Here is a 14,532-nt window from a genome sequence, read left to right as displayed (position 1 = left end):
ATTAACTCATTTAAGTGTTAAAATCTATTCAGTATGTTGGTTAAAACCTATAGGTATTGACTGAATGTCTGCTCTTAATAAGGTTCTGGTTCAGGGTTTTGACTGTAACATATGTATAAATATATTTTAAACAGAAAACTACAAAATATAATAAGATCCAAATATAGGTAGACCTTCACCGGCGTGATAAATGATAATAGAATGAGACCAATTTTATAATAAACTAGCTTCCGCCCGCGCATCCGGCCGCGCGGATGTCGGTCTTCGCGTGGATGGTTTATTTCTCCATTTTGAGTACTTAACTCTAACAATGACATCTTATAAATATCTATTGGACCCAAATTGGACCCAAATAGGTACGGCTAGGCCTATAAAAATACGCAACGTGTGTTCGCGGTTCTACAGAACAACGTCTATGGATAATACTGAAAAATTAAGATTAATTTTTTTCTACGTATTTTTCCAGGCAGGGCCGGACCGTGAACTTGTGGGGCCCTGGGCTGAAACTACCCAGGGGCCTTTTTTTGGAAATTTTTCTTAATACTTACTTTCGCAATTTTGTTATTTTAACATAATCAAATTTGATTTTAAATCGTTTCATTAGTTCAGGAGTCTATTGTTAGATCAACACATCACATTGCAAGTCTTTTGTTAGATCACAATTTATGGAAAGAAGTGATAAATTATTTAGCCGATCATTCGCCATTGTTGTCCTATATTTATTTTCTACGTATGACATCTTGGAGAAGGAGCGTTCTGCTTCACAGCTAGTGATTGGCAAAGTTAAAAAATCTTTATAATGGTATAGCAGTTAGGGAACGCGTCAATAAGTTTATTTTCGTACATATTACAATAATATTCACTGCTTTTTCCCAGGTTGATTTGACTTTTATACACGTTTTAATTTTTATACCTCTAATATTTTAATGAAATTGCGAATGAAAAACGACGACGTTACGTTAAGCAGCACGGCGAAAAGTCCCTTCTATGATAAGTAGATTAAAATACACCGACCAAAAACAACCTGTCGTTTGTTTTCTCCGTTCCGTTCAGAGAGTCTTTATAAAAACTGATCAGTGATCACTTATAATTACTAGCGTGACCTAGTTGATAGTCTTTTACTAACCTTCATCGGCCGCTGCGTCCCAGTAGAAGAGAGACAGCGTAATAATCCAGTCATTATAGTAAGTTCACCTCGGAATTCGAGATACCCAGCTGTAAGTCTGTAAATACTTATATATTGACACCCTAAAAGTTGTCTCAAAACCTACATATGGTAGGGTGTAAGCAACTACATATTAAATTTCAAGGTCAAAGGTCACAAAAATCGGTTGTATGCGCTTTCTTTGGAAATATCTCATTTCCTGTGGGTTTTTAGCTATTTGTATTTATTATCAATATTGTAGAATACAAAATTCTCTACAAATTTTTTTATACGGTGAATCGTTTTCGACATAGAAGGCGGAGAGCGCGCGGTCACAGCATCACTTCAGGTCAACCGGCGCCTCCGGTCGAAAACGCGCCATAATATATAGTTGATGAACTATCGATAAATCAATGATGTAAATATTTGTCAATTTTTATTAACTATTATATTATATTTAATCATTTTTTCCTCTTATCCACTTTTTATTCAGTATTACTTTATTTAACAACACTTAACTGCCCATGTAATTGTAGAATTGTTAATGAAAATATAGGAATTAAGTATATTTGAATTTTAACCTAATTAATTTGAATTTTAAACTTCTTATATTATGATGAAAAAAAAGCAAATAAATTATGAATTAATATTTTTATTAAAGAATATCATTGCACACATTTATTTTTATTGAAAGTAAAAAAATGGAATAAAGGGTACAAAAACTACAATTTATAATTTTATTCCTAATTCCTCTTCATCGTCGTCTTCTGGCTGCTGGTAAATTTCAAACTGGTCTTCATCATCGTCTTCAACGACATTCGTCTCAAGTTCTTCCATGATTTTGGGGTCAAAGGTTCCATCTTCGTTAATGTCGCTCTGATATGGTAGAGCATTGAGACAAGCTTGCCCATTACATTGGCCACAAGCTAAAGAGCACTGCAAGCCCGCTTTCCTGCATCCGCATCGCGAACCACAACCACTCTTGGCTCTTGCAGTTGCAGAAAATTGTATTTAGCAAATCTTCTGGAGCAGGTAATAAAAATTTCATGATAAACTCCAGAAAATCGTGTTGCATTGCCCAACCCGGGGTTCCAAATCATGTCCTAACCAAGTTTGAACTTATAATATACACGGTTGAAATGTCGATGAAGTGATGCTGTGACCGCGCGCTCTCCACCCTCTATCTCGAAAACGGTTCACCGTGTACAAAATTTTTTTAGAAAAAAATTGTAGAGAATTTTATATTCTACAATATTGATAATAAATACAAATAGCAAAAACCCATAAGAAATGAGATATTTCCAAAGAAAGCGCGTACAACCGACTTTTGTGACCTTTGACCTTGAAATTTAATAGTTGCTTACACCCTACCATATATAGATTTTGAGACAACTTTTAGGGTGTCAATATACAAGTATTTACAGACTTACAGCTGGGTATCTCGAATTCCGGGATTCTTACCTAATTTAACCTTACATGACTGGGCCATAACTCGGTCGGGCTCGTACATAAGAGTTAAAACACTTCTTATTAACCGAATAACGCATTTCGTTAAAAATCACAAATGTCTTTACTTATAATTATATAAATTTTTAATAGTACGTTGATAGTTATAATAAATCTGTATTAATAAAAAAAAAGTATTTGAATAAACGAGTACAAGTGTGTAGTGTGAAGTCCCATGTCCCCGTAGTGGGGTAAGGGGCAGATGCATTATGCATACATCTGTTTCACTGATCGATTTTTCTTTAGGGACAAGTAGGTGATCAGCCTTCTGTGTCCTACCAGACCGAGCCTTTTTTTTTTTTTCTTCGTCTCCACCGGGAATCGAACCCAGGACCCCTCGGTTCTACGCTCACGCGTCAACCACTGTACCAAGGAGGCGGTCGACGAAACGAGTACAAATAAATATTAATTTATCGAAAAAAAAATGTCATTATCAATAAAAATTATTTCGGTGTTAGATAGCCCATTTAAAGTGGAAGGCTATTATATCATCAGGCTAAGACCAACAGGATCTGAGCCACGTGGGTGAAATCGCTAGTTATTGTTATGTATACCTACCTATATAAAATAGGTAACCAAATAGTTTCAATAAATGAGATTTATTTTCTATAAGTTGAAAATCAACATGCAAACATCCTTTTACATGTTAGCAAAAGTGATTGAAGTAGGTATGCGATTTTCATCAATTTTTTTTCGAAAACCGACTACAGATTTTTTTTTTAATTATCGCCCATTGTTTTTATCGGGGTATGGGGGCCCTTTTAACCTCGGGGCCCTGGGCTGCAGCCCATAAAGCCCATGGGTAGATCCGGCCCTGTTTCCAGGATAAAAAGTATCCTATTTTACGCCCAGGATAATAAGGTATAATTATACCAAGTTTCATCGAAATCGAACCGTTAGTTTTCACGTGATGCCTTCACATACAGACAGACAGACAAACATTTTTTTAATCACATAATATTTGGGTTTGGTATCGATCCAGTAACACCCCCTGGTATTGACCCTTCTACAGATTTATTATATTATGTATAGATTTAGTACCTATATTAATTTTTTTTTAATATTTATAAAATTGGTCTCATTCGAGGTCTCATTCTATTATCACGCTGGTGAACGGTGAAGGTCGACTTATGTTCGGATCTTCTACCATAACTAGAAGTCTTATGCCGGCACTACACATAGGCCAACGCGTTGGCAAGCGCTTTGGCACATGCACTTGTCTATGTGTAGAACGGGCGTTTGCGCGTTGGTGGTAGGTATTTGAACGTTGGCCAGCGCGCTTGCGAGCTTGCCGCGCGTACCATACTGAACGACCTCCCAATGTGTGGATCACTCACAAGCGCGTTTGTAAGCGCACCGCCCGCGCCAGCGCGTTGGCGAATGCGCTGCCCTATGTGTAGAGGCGACATTATACAGATGATATCATAATAATTATCTGTGGTGAACGATTGATAAAAACTAGTTACTAATCTGTGGATTGGCATTTGGCGTATTGACTTTGTACTGACAAGTGACAAGTGAGTAGTGACACAGCAATGACACAGCGACCACAGCGTAGGTACCTACAATTTTGAATTTTGCTATGAAGTATGAAGCGCCGTAGATAAACAAATATGTGTAACCTAAAATTAGGACATTGAATCTAAATAAATAGGATAATTTGAATGAAATTTAGCGTTTTAATAAAACGATCATAAAATTATATTCAAAATGGTTACCATACGTTGTCGTGTCAAATGGCGAGAGATATATCAGAGAGTCAGGTAAATAGTGTTTATAAATCAATAACAATAAGGATTTCTCTTACTTTTTAATATGGCAGGCATTCAATTTCAAAGTTATTCAATACTAACTGTATATGAAAATGCTTTGATTATTTTAGCTATATAAAATATATTTTTTTTCCTAAGCCATTGCAAAATGGAACGAAAACATTCAAAAACAAAAAAAAATGTAAAAACATTTCAGAGACTATATCGTTTGGAAGTATCAGCAGATTTTATTAACGTTTCATTCGCTCTCCTACAATGCACACATGAGCCGTAGTTATGCAGTAGATTGTCTCCTTGAACCTATATTTTGGTTTGTGGATAATTTTTCTGGAAGTTTGGGAAAGGTATTTATTTGAATTATTATGGTAAACCTTGAATGTAATTATTATGATGCATATATTGAATAATTCAATAATTTTCAGGTCTTTGTATTCTGTGTGACAGTACTCACAAGTGCTGTAGTAGCGATTGCTTACTGGATTGGTTTACCGTACTGGTGGCATCGGAATCCTTACTTAACGGTGTTTCTTGTGATTTTCGGTAACTGGCTTCTATTAAATATAGTCTTCCATTACTATATGGCTGTGACAACCTCACCTGGACAACCACCTCATGTATGTGGTTTTGTATATGTTTGGTTTAAGGTATTATTGTTAAATATGTAAAAAATCAATCAAGCAAAGCTGCTGATGTTAATAAGTTTACAAGTCTCCCTTTTCAGTATATATCTTAATACATGAATATATAAAAATATATATATGTCGTGGTCATATCGTAGATTTGCTCATTTCATGAAATGGCCAATTTAGTTTGGCCAGATGAGAAATCGTCAACGTTTCACGAAATTCGACCATTTTTGTTTCTTTTTTAAAAAGCGATTCGCTTCTGGCACTCGCCGGCCGCTGCCGCGGCACGCTCGCTTTGCTCGCTCGGCTCGTGCGTTGTTTATTAAAGTCTAACCTAACCTAACCTAACCTATATTTTATACGATCTGGCCAAATGTCGATGACCAAATCGTAAAACGTTGACGATTTTACGATCTGACCAAACTATGTTGGCCATTTCATGAAATGAGCAAATCTACGATATGACCACGACATATATAATCTTAATATACGAATATAAATATTATAAATTCACTGCATAAACCTAATCCAACATAATTTATGAAGACCTACCTAGAACTGTACACCAAAGTTGATCGTTATGTTTATTTCAGGGTGCAATGTTAGTAGAAGCAGCTGGTATATGCAAGAAGTGTATATCCCCAAAGCCTCCACGGACACACCACTGTTCTGTCTGCGATAAGTGCATACTGGCTATGGACCATCACTGCCCGTGGCTGAACAATTGTGTGGGCTACTTCAATGCTAGATACTTCTACCTGTACATGGCATATATGGTCGCAGGTGTGACATTTGTTATAGTGTTTGGGCTGGATATTGGATATGTGGTTATTTGGATTAACGATCCAGGTGGGTGTTTAGAAGTGTGTTGTAATGAAGATGTGTATTTTTTTTTAATATTGTTTAGCACTACACTGTACATCACAATGTAGCGAAACAGCAGTTAAAAATTAACTCCTGTTTTCCAGTTTGTTGTGTATTCTCGATTTATTAATGTGGATTTAATTGATGTGTGAGACATTGAGTAGCAAATATCCTATTAATTTTTTTATTCATTTACAGATGCAGTGACATTAAAAGATGAGCCAGAACTAATTGGCCACCCGCTACGGCTGAACCAAAGCGGGGTTCTCGTCCCGGTTAAGGATATCCTGGAATACGACTCTGAAAACTCCCCACGAGAACACATCCTACCAACACCACTAATAACAGAAGCTCAACTCATATCAGCGGACCCGTGGAAACGAAAAGCCGTAATTTTCGTGGCTGTGGCTTGTATCGCAGTCTTCATAGCTCTGGGAGCACTTGTCGTAATGCACACGAAAAACATAGGCAAAGGAGAAACCAGTATCGAGGCGCACATCAACGCTGCCATGCGGAAACAAAATCCAAACTTCAGGAACCCATACAATTTGGGAAAGAAAAAGAATTGGAGGATATTCCTGGGCTTGACTCAAGGAAGGACTTTTATAAAGCACGTCTTGTTCCCATCAAGGCACACTCCAGTTGGCTCAGGATTGACATGGCATGCTAAAAGCGATTTAGAAGACTGGCCGTAAATTATTGTTATAGTATTTACTTTTTGGGTATTTGTATTATTTTGTCTCTACTCTCTTATTTAATGTACAGTGTCTACACGTGTTTATCTCAGTCATAGTTATATTTAGGTATAAGACTGACAATCTATATTATTATTTATTATATTAAGGTGTTAGCCTTGTTAATGCAACCTGGAAGTTAATTTGAAGGGTTTGTAAACCAGGAGTTATGTACCAATTAAGTACCAGGTATATGTAACCATTATTCTTCGAATAATGCTTAGTTTTAAAATATTTGCCTCGTGTCATTTAATATACAATTGATATAAATTAAGGTTAGGTACTTGGTATTTGTACTGATAGTATAGACTTAGGTCAACTTTTATAATTATTTTATTAATAATTTTTTAATAAGTAATATTGTACATAGAAAACGACAACAAAGACATAAAATAAGCAATAAAACATAGAGAATTGTATAAATCTTCCGAGCCTGTTGATCTCTTCCTTAAAATATAATATATAAGCGAAATAAAACAATAGACGATTTTTAAGGTATTTTATTTATAACAAAACATCACAAGTCACAATTCAGAGGAGCTAAAAATTAAACTTATCTAATTATACATGGAATTTATAAATACTTATACTTAAAGTAGATTATTGCACCATATTGACTAGATAGTCTTCAATTATTCAAGTACAAGATATTATTTGGCAATATAAGATTATACAAGGTTACATAATCAAAAGATTTTGATTGATAATTAGTATCCGTATAAATAAAGGTATACACATTCATGGTATTACATGCATGAAAAGTAAGTATACCTACAAACTAACATAAGATAACGATTTGTAATACACCGTAGAGGATTTATTAAAACTTATTAATACTGAGTACCTACTTACAAATGTCAGGGAGCGTTCAAGTATTACGTAACGCAATTTTTGTATATTTTTGACCCCCCCTCCTCCTCTTGTAACGCACCTTAACGTTTTACTATACCCCCCCCAGTCTCAAAACGTTACGTAACACTCAAGTGACCATTTTACCCTAAAGTTGCAAAAAAGTATATTACAGATTTTATCCTTTTTTAATCCGCAACACCTGCGTATTATGTTTATAATCATCATCACTAACAAGTACTGACAAAGAGAACAACAATAAATGATGTTTAATACAATCTAGGGATTCCCAGTGAAATATAAACAAAAAGGTTTGCCAACTTACGAGAGCAAATCAAAAATGACGACCAGACTAATACAATTAAGGGATTCCCCGTAAAACGTAAATGAAAGTGGTTGCCAATTTTGGAGTTTTAATTCACTAATTTTTTATAAAAAAAAACAATGTTACGTAACGTGTTGTTAGAAAGACCCCCTCCGCCCCTGTAACGCATCGTAACGTTTTACGAGACCCCCCCTCCCCCCAAATTGCGTTACGTATTACTTGAACGCTCCCTGATAACTTTGACTCATATCGTCCAGTATATGAGAAATTACTTTATTAAGTATAGAGAAATTAAGAACGTCACTAAATACTAACATGCAGAGTATCTATACAACTACTAGATGGCAGTAAAAGGGCTACTTTGTAGACTTTGTGTAATCCCAGAAATATTATCCTATTTTTATTATATTTAGGCACACTTATCTTAAAAGTCGTGAGTATCCAATGTTCTATGAACACCATATTATTATGAATAAAGTAAAAAAAAAGAATGTTCGACATTACTGGTTCTAAATTGAGACTGAGGTAGAATTAAAACGGTTGATCACTTCTATCATTAGTCACTACCAGTGAGCCTAGCAATATACCAGCTATGCAGTAAAAAATATTAGGGTACTGTGTACGTTATACGACTAAATGGCAAACTATATAGAATATTCGAGTAGATACCACCCTTGCACCATAGGTACCCATATAGTATTTTTCTACGGAGACGACAGTAAATATGTAGGCTACATAATAGCGATTGAAAATGCTAGATAGTAATAAATACATAGTTGATAGTTCAATTTCTAATGTACCTAAATAGGCTAAATAAACATAATAAGAGTTGTCCAATCACTTTAAGTAGATGTAGGAATAAGAAAAAATATACTTACCTATGAAAAGACGAGAAGATATCAGTTCCCAGGTAGCGAGCAAGTGATATTATCATCGCGGTATGAATTTATATTCCTTAGTTATTTTACTTTCGGCTAATTGCACTTAAAATAAAGTCTGAGGTAACTGGGAAGCCCTGGTTGTAAATATTATGGTAGGAAGTTTTGGTATGTAATTATTAATATTACTATTAAAAACGCATAAAATACCTACTGAATAATAATTTAATTATTCGGATCGATTAGGTTCAATTATTGGTTTTTAGTTTATAACTGGATTAGTTTTAAAATACATAGTTATATATTAGTGTTTAATAATATTATAAAATAAACCTACTTAATATTCATGGCTCCATGTGATTAATTATTATTTGATTAACTAGGTGTATTATGGTAAAAAAGTTCCATTATTTAAATTATTTTTTCTAATAATTATTTGGTGTTGTTGTATCTGCCTGTATGGTAGGAATACCTATATTTTAAATTTAACATGGTCTATTGCACTTATAAAATATGCATTCAACTTAATTGCAGCCACTATAAAAATACTATGAATTAACCCTGCTACTATGCTTAGTCTAGTAATTGTAATTGAATAGATATATTATTTTAGATATTTTATTATGATACATTTTAACATTTATATGGATTTCGATAATATAGATTGTAGAAGATAGCTTAGAGAAGGTGCGTGAATTAAAAGATATGCCATAATAAATAAGAAATAAAATCGATTACAGTAAGTAAGTAGGTAACTATGTTTAAGAAAGAGTGGATGCCGTATACTTAATTCATAAAAGTAGTGGAAGACAATAGAGATTCCTAGTCCCTAGATACACGGCTACCAAATGCTTCGAAGAAATTTCGTATATTTATAAAAAAAAAAGAAATCTACTAATGCCTATAATCATGCTATAATGCAGCCCTCCCAACTGGGACGTTGACCATTTGGAAATCACAATCACGAGAAAACCAGAAAATCTGTCGACAGAGTTACAAAGAAATGTCTTCCTACTTAGTTTGTAAAGATATGAGATATATTAGATTTTGATACTATACACAAATATTAACCGAGACGAAAGGAAATGGGGTCTACTAATTCTGATCAGTTATGGGGATATTGAAGGTTTTCGGAGCTCAGTGCTAAAGAAGTCAGGACACTCCGGCGTTGCGGATTTACTCCGAGGTTCTCCCAATTGATCCATGACAATCTAGCCGTTAAATCTGAAACAATATCATACTGTATGAGGAAAGAGGGACTATCGATGGACAATATTCTGTAGAATTCAAAAAAAGGAAAATAATATTTTTATTTCTAATGATGTACCTAACTAGTTAGTTAAGTACTAAATTCTCTAATAAAATAATTTACCGCTCGTATTCCAATGAGCACGGTCTGCTTTGATCTCGCCTCGGAGACATTTCTCTACGTAAGTCAATGGATCGTAGTCTGCATCTAAAACCTGTAAAAAAGAAATTATTGAATAGAAGAAGGAAAGACGTAAATAGTTACCCACGCCTTTCCTTCTTTGCCTATAACTAATTAATGAATATTTTTTAATTTTTTAATTAGGGTATTGGATCTCTGTAAAACTTGAGTTCTTAATTGCGTAAAAGTGAAAGAATATAAAAGGCACAGGTAGGTGGACTACCAGTTTTTCATAGTTACGTTATTTATTTTTCATACCTTATTATTGGATCATAATTAATCATTGGATCGTATTCTAAAAACACTTCATAAATTTCGCCATGTTACAACCCTATATTAGTCTACCTTATAAATCCATCTAATAAGTATGTCGGTACCTATATCCATGTTTATCTATTTATTTAACACAAAACATCGAGACCATCATTGAGCTTAAAAAGCAAGCCAATTAACCGATCTATTGAGGGAATCCAATAAAACAAAGCAAACCTACCTCTCGCAACAAAGCGATGTAAGCGATAGCGAGGCGAAGCGTGTCGATCTTGCTGAGCCGCTTCTCATAGGGGAAGGTAGGCACGTGCACCCGCAGTTCGTCGAACGCCGAGTTTATACTGCTAAAGACACAACGCCACAAATACGTTTTAGTAGTTCCTCAGTTTGGGATTTTTAATTTATCTCATAATAGAAATATTGAGCTTAATAGTCCATAACTACATAGATTGTTAGATAGAAAGAAAATTTATTACATTTCAGTTAGTTAAATCAAAACAAAATAAATAGATATCTAGTATGTACCTATCTACATAAACCTAGGTACTTATAACTAAAGAAGAACGTGTGTGCCGAGCACATGTGTCAGAAGTGAAACTTTGGCAATATTAAATGTCGCCTTAATGACGTGACGGTACCTATTGCCTTGACGCGACCTTAAAATTTTACTTTCAACGCGCAAAAAAAGTTTCACTTCAATTAGAAAAGTAGAAATACCTACAAAAAATACAGTAAAAATGAAACTTATTCCTAACCAGTGTGGTGCTAAAAAAGCTGTTACTGTTATAATAATTGTAGTCCATCGATACTACAATCTAGACTAACAAAATAGTCTAAGTATAGAAAATATTATTTGATGGTAATAGGACTCATTGTGACACAATTTCATCAATACTAAACAAGTTTCACTTTTCAGTAAGTCGAGTTTACGAAATAGATATAGTTTATAGAAACAATTAATCAATGAAAATACAATCTATTCGTAACACAATTCGGAATAGTAACTACGTATTTTCATTGTATAGGTATTGATTGAACAGTTAATAGACAGACGATCGAAACTCGATTTACACAATTCGCAACAGCACTAATATTCAGTCCGTTGGTTAAAGAATGGGAAGTTTAAAAAACAAAGAGTCAAAATACGAGATATTTTTACACAACACAATTCGGAAAAGCTCTAATTTTCAGAACGTCAGTTTACGAAATTTATTGAAGGAAGAATGAAAGGATGGAAATGCGATGCATTGCCGATATGATAGATTTCGTCCATTTAATTTTATGAACAGTAGTACTGGGTTAATATAGACTAATCACTAGATAAATTGAAATAATGTTCTTAAAAGTAAATAAGCGTAACTTTAAGTGCTTCTCCCCATTAAATATTTATATAATTCATCAAAGAAGGTAGAAATAGAGATCATTTAAAGATGGAACATCTTCAAAATCTGGACTCTTTTAAAATCATCTCTACTAGGTACTAATTAGCAGGTAATTAGTATCTAAATAGGTACTAATTACTTATTGATATAAATAGTTATAGGTATATATTCTCGATGAAACTTACCAACATTCCAATAAGGCAAACTATAAAAACCTAGGTACTATCCTTAAGCATTTTTATAGAAGAAGAATGTAAGAAATAATTAAAACCATGCATAATATCACCTGATCTACTACATAAATAATTTAAACTGGTTTAATTATTACTCTCAATGTCACCTGAACATTTGCTATTATCGTATCTGACTGAACCCATGTTTCGATCAGAGTTAATTAAATTCCGCCAATAGTTATCTCGACGACAATGGTGGTTTCATCAACGTTCAAAGGGGATCATCCACAGAACTATATCGAGTTCTGTGGGATCATCCCTAGATACCGAAACCAGCTTCGTGGAGACAATAGATCAGCCAGACAAGTCTAATTTGTACCTAATGGCTTTGGCCAATATTTTGTCAACAGAAGCATACCTATAGGAAGCCTATAGGAACTATGGAATAATGGAACATAACAAATACCTACAATCTAAATGGTTTTACTGAGAATATTGTGGTGTATTTCGTAAGTAGGTAAGTACCTATTTATTTCTGAATGCTTGTTTCCGTTTTACTTTTACGGTAAATCTGATTTATTGGAAACTTTTCAGCCAAATAACTGATGGTTGTATGGCAGATAAAATAAGTAGCTATAACAATTATTAAAAATAATACTTTTATTTTGGAAACATAAGTATTTAATTTAAGTGGAATGTCAAACTTATTAATGTTTATTTGGTAGCATAGCTGAATAGGTATAACCAAAATACATATTATGTTATCAGTTTTGTTCTGTTTCTCATGTGTTTTGTGTTCCCGAAAAAAAAAGTAAATTTCTATAACTCCTTTAATATTTAAACGACTCCTACGGTTACTCGATCGAAGTTAATAGATTGACTCAAACTTCTCAACTGTTAAAAATCATATTCAAATATTGTTTTATCTCTCTCCATGCATGTAATAAGCGAAAGGGAAGCATTGGTGCGCCACCATGTACCACTATTATGTATCAAAATGCAAGCAGTCCACTTCAACAGCTAGCTACAACCTACAACAAACGACTATATTAGTTAATCAAGCTAAAAGATACCCATTGGGTCCGGACCTCAGCATTCTCCGTCGTTCCCTCACATTGGCTGCGGCCCTCTGCACGCGGTATGGAGATCCACCGCACTGGTATTCTGAGTCCATTGATGTGTCCAAGAGCCCATCTATATGGAAAAAACATACCTCATAGTTTTACAGCACTATATGGAAAGGAACTAGGTAGTAGGTGGTGTATCCCATAACCCATTCATTGACTTAAAATAATTATAATGAAATTTAAACGTGAATGAAATAGTTACTTTACTACCTATTACACAATTAAACTATTTTTAAGGAGTTAAGACTTTGCAAAGACAATTTTTAATTTGCTATACATATAATTTCTTCAGTTTATTGTAAAAGTCAAACGATTCAAATAACGCTGAATGTAGATAACAACATTATTTCAATTATAGAATTAATTAATTGCCCTCAAATATATACTTATACGTGGCACTTTGCGGCTGCTATCATATTATTATTATGATAATATCCTCATTAGTTAATATTCTAAATTAGATAACTAGGAAACTAACATTCGCATAGGTACTACATAAAATTATAAAAAAAATTATTATTACACATTGGAATAAAATTAAAAATGGTTTTAATATAATTATATTGACAAGAAATTTGATTGTATTTTGTAAAATTCTTAGGTTTTCTGTTTGAATATTTTTCTCATAACATTGTTTGCACTGAAATATACACATTTTCGCGATGAGCTAAAAATAAATAAAATAATTATATGACTTTGCATAATAGAAAATAATATGTACCTGTATGTAACTGTCTGGTGTGCTGATGGACGTAGGCCGCTAGCGGCAACTGCAGGCGGCTCCGAGCGGCAGCATACACACACGACGGTAGCTCCGAGGTGATGGACGGCCCCTCGTCATCTGAACCATCCACGTACGTGAACTTCAGCCCCGAATAGTCCAGCCGACGATTCTCACTACAACACGATTGCATACTTTACATATAAAATCAGTGAAAATTCAATACAATACATAAACCCTCGAACACCCACTTCAGCGGCGGCGACGTCGACGAGTCTGCAACTTGCGTTCGAGTTCCCGACATTTCTATGCACGAGCCGACACTCGTCACTTTCGATGCGAAAAGAGACTGACACGGAACAAAGTTTGAAAATTAATTTTATACCGCAGAGGGTGGCCATTTTGCGTGAGTTGCGTCCCCAATGTGTGGGGCGACACGGCCACCCTGCGGCCGGAGCCTGTGTCTTACCGGCTTGGTATAAAGTTTAATTTGAGATGTAAATGCGTTTGTGTGTGTGCTGTGTGGATATCAACCCCGAGCGGAGGCGGGGCTTCTGACAATAGGGGTGGTTAGGGGGATGGGCCTGATCGATTTTCTCGACAAATTGGATAAGTATTTCGCTTTTCTTTTCCCGGTAAGTACTGGATTTTCTTTTAGATTTTTCTACGACTATCAACTGTATTTTTATGGAGTCGCATCGAAATGTTTTTAATTTTTTCATTTAGTAAGTA

At 34.5% G+C, this 14,532-nt stretch overlaps 2 protein-coding genes across 2 annotated transcripts; one reads left to right on the top strand and one right to left on the bottom strand.

Moving 5' to 3' along the window:
• The first annotated feature begins 4,186 nt into the window (after positions 1 to 4,186).
• Positions 4,187 to 7,135, top strand: LOC123704931 (palmitoyltransferase ZDHHC16B). The gene is made up of 5 exons (XM_045653436.1): positions 4,187 to 4,413; positions 4,619 to 4,766; positions 4,845 to 5,036; positions 5,642 to 5,897; positions 6,111 to 7,135. Exons 1-5 carry the CDS (start codon positions 4,361 to 4,363, stop codon positions 6,605 to 6,607), a joined length of 1,146 nt encoding a protein of 381 aa, XP_045509392.1. The 5' UTR covers positions 4,187 to 4,360; the 3' UTR covers positions 6,608 to 7,135.
• An 896-nt stretch (positions 7,136 to 8,031) lies between these two features.
• Positions 8,032 to 14,104, bottom strand: LOC123704932 (helix-loop-helix protein 13). Its single transcript, XM_045653437.1, has 6 exons — positions 14,052 to 14,104; positions 13,801 to 13,976; positions 13,026 to 13,146; positions 10,621 to 10,741; positions 10,071 to 10,161; positions 8,032 to 9,922 (listed from the first exon to the last, which is right to left on the bottom strand). Exons 1-6 carry the CDS (start codon positions 14,102 to 14,104, stop codon positions 9,804 to 9,806), a joined length of 681 nt encoding a protein of 226 aa, XP_045509393.1. The 3' UTR covers positions 8,032 to 9,803.
• Between the last annotated feature and the right edge of the window lie 428 nt (positions 14,105 to 14,532).

This window comes from Colias croceus, chromosome Z (genome assembly GCF_905220415.1).
Source record: "Colias croceus chromosome Z, ilColCroc2.1".
Classification (NCBI taxonomy): domain Eukaryota; kingdom Metazoa; phylum Arthropoda; class Insecta; order Lepidoptera; family Pieridae; genus Colias; species Colias croceus.
This window is presented reverse-complemented; position numbering and strand designations above follow the sequence as displayed.

Excerpts from the sequence above, each read along its gene's own strand:
- LOC123704931 (XM_045653436.1), top strand. The coding sequence starts at position 4,361 with ATGGTTACCATACGTTGTCGTGTCAAATGGCGAGAGATATATCAGAGA. Across the intron at positions 4,414-4,618 it reads GAGATATATCAGAGAGTCAG|AGACTATATCGTTTGGAAGT; the intron begins GTAAATAGTGTT and ends AAAACATTTCAG. Across the intron at positions 5,898-6,110 it reads TATTTGGATTAACGATCCAG|ATGCAGTGACATTAAAAGAT; the intron begins GTGGGTGTTTAG and ends ATTCATTTACAG.
- LOC123704932 (XM_045653437.1), bottom strand. The coding sequence starts at position 14,104 with ATGTCGGGAACTCGAACGCAAGTTGCAGACTCGTCGACGTCGCCGCCG. Across the intron at positions 10,742-13,025 it reads CTGAGGTCCGGACCCAATGG|CAGTATAAACTCGGCGTTCG; the intron begins GTATCTTTTAGC and ends TTGTGTCTTTAG. Across the intron at positions 9,923-10,070 it reads TGCTCATTGGAATACGAGCG|ATTTAACGGCTAGATTGTCA; the intron begins GTAAATTATTTT and ends ATATTGTTTCAG.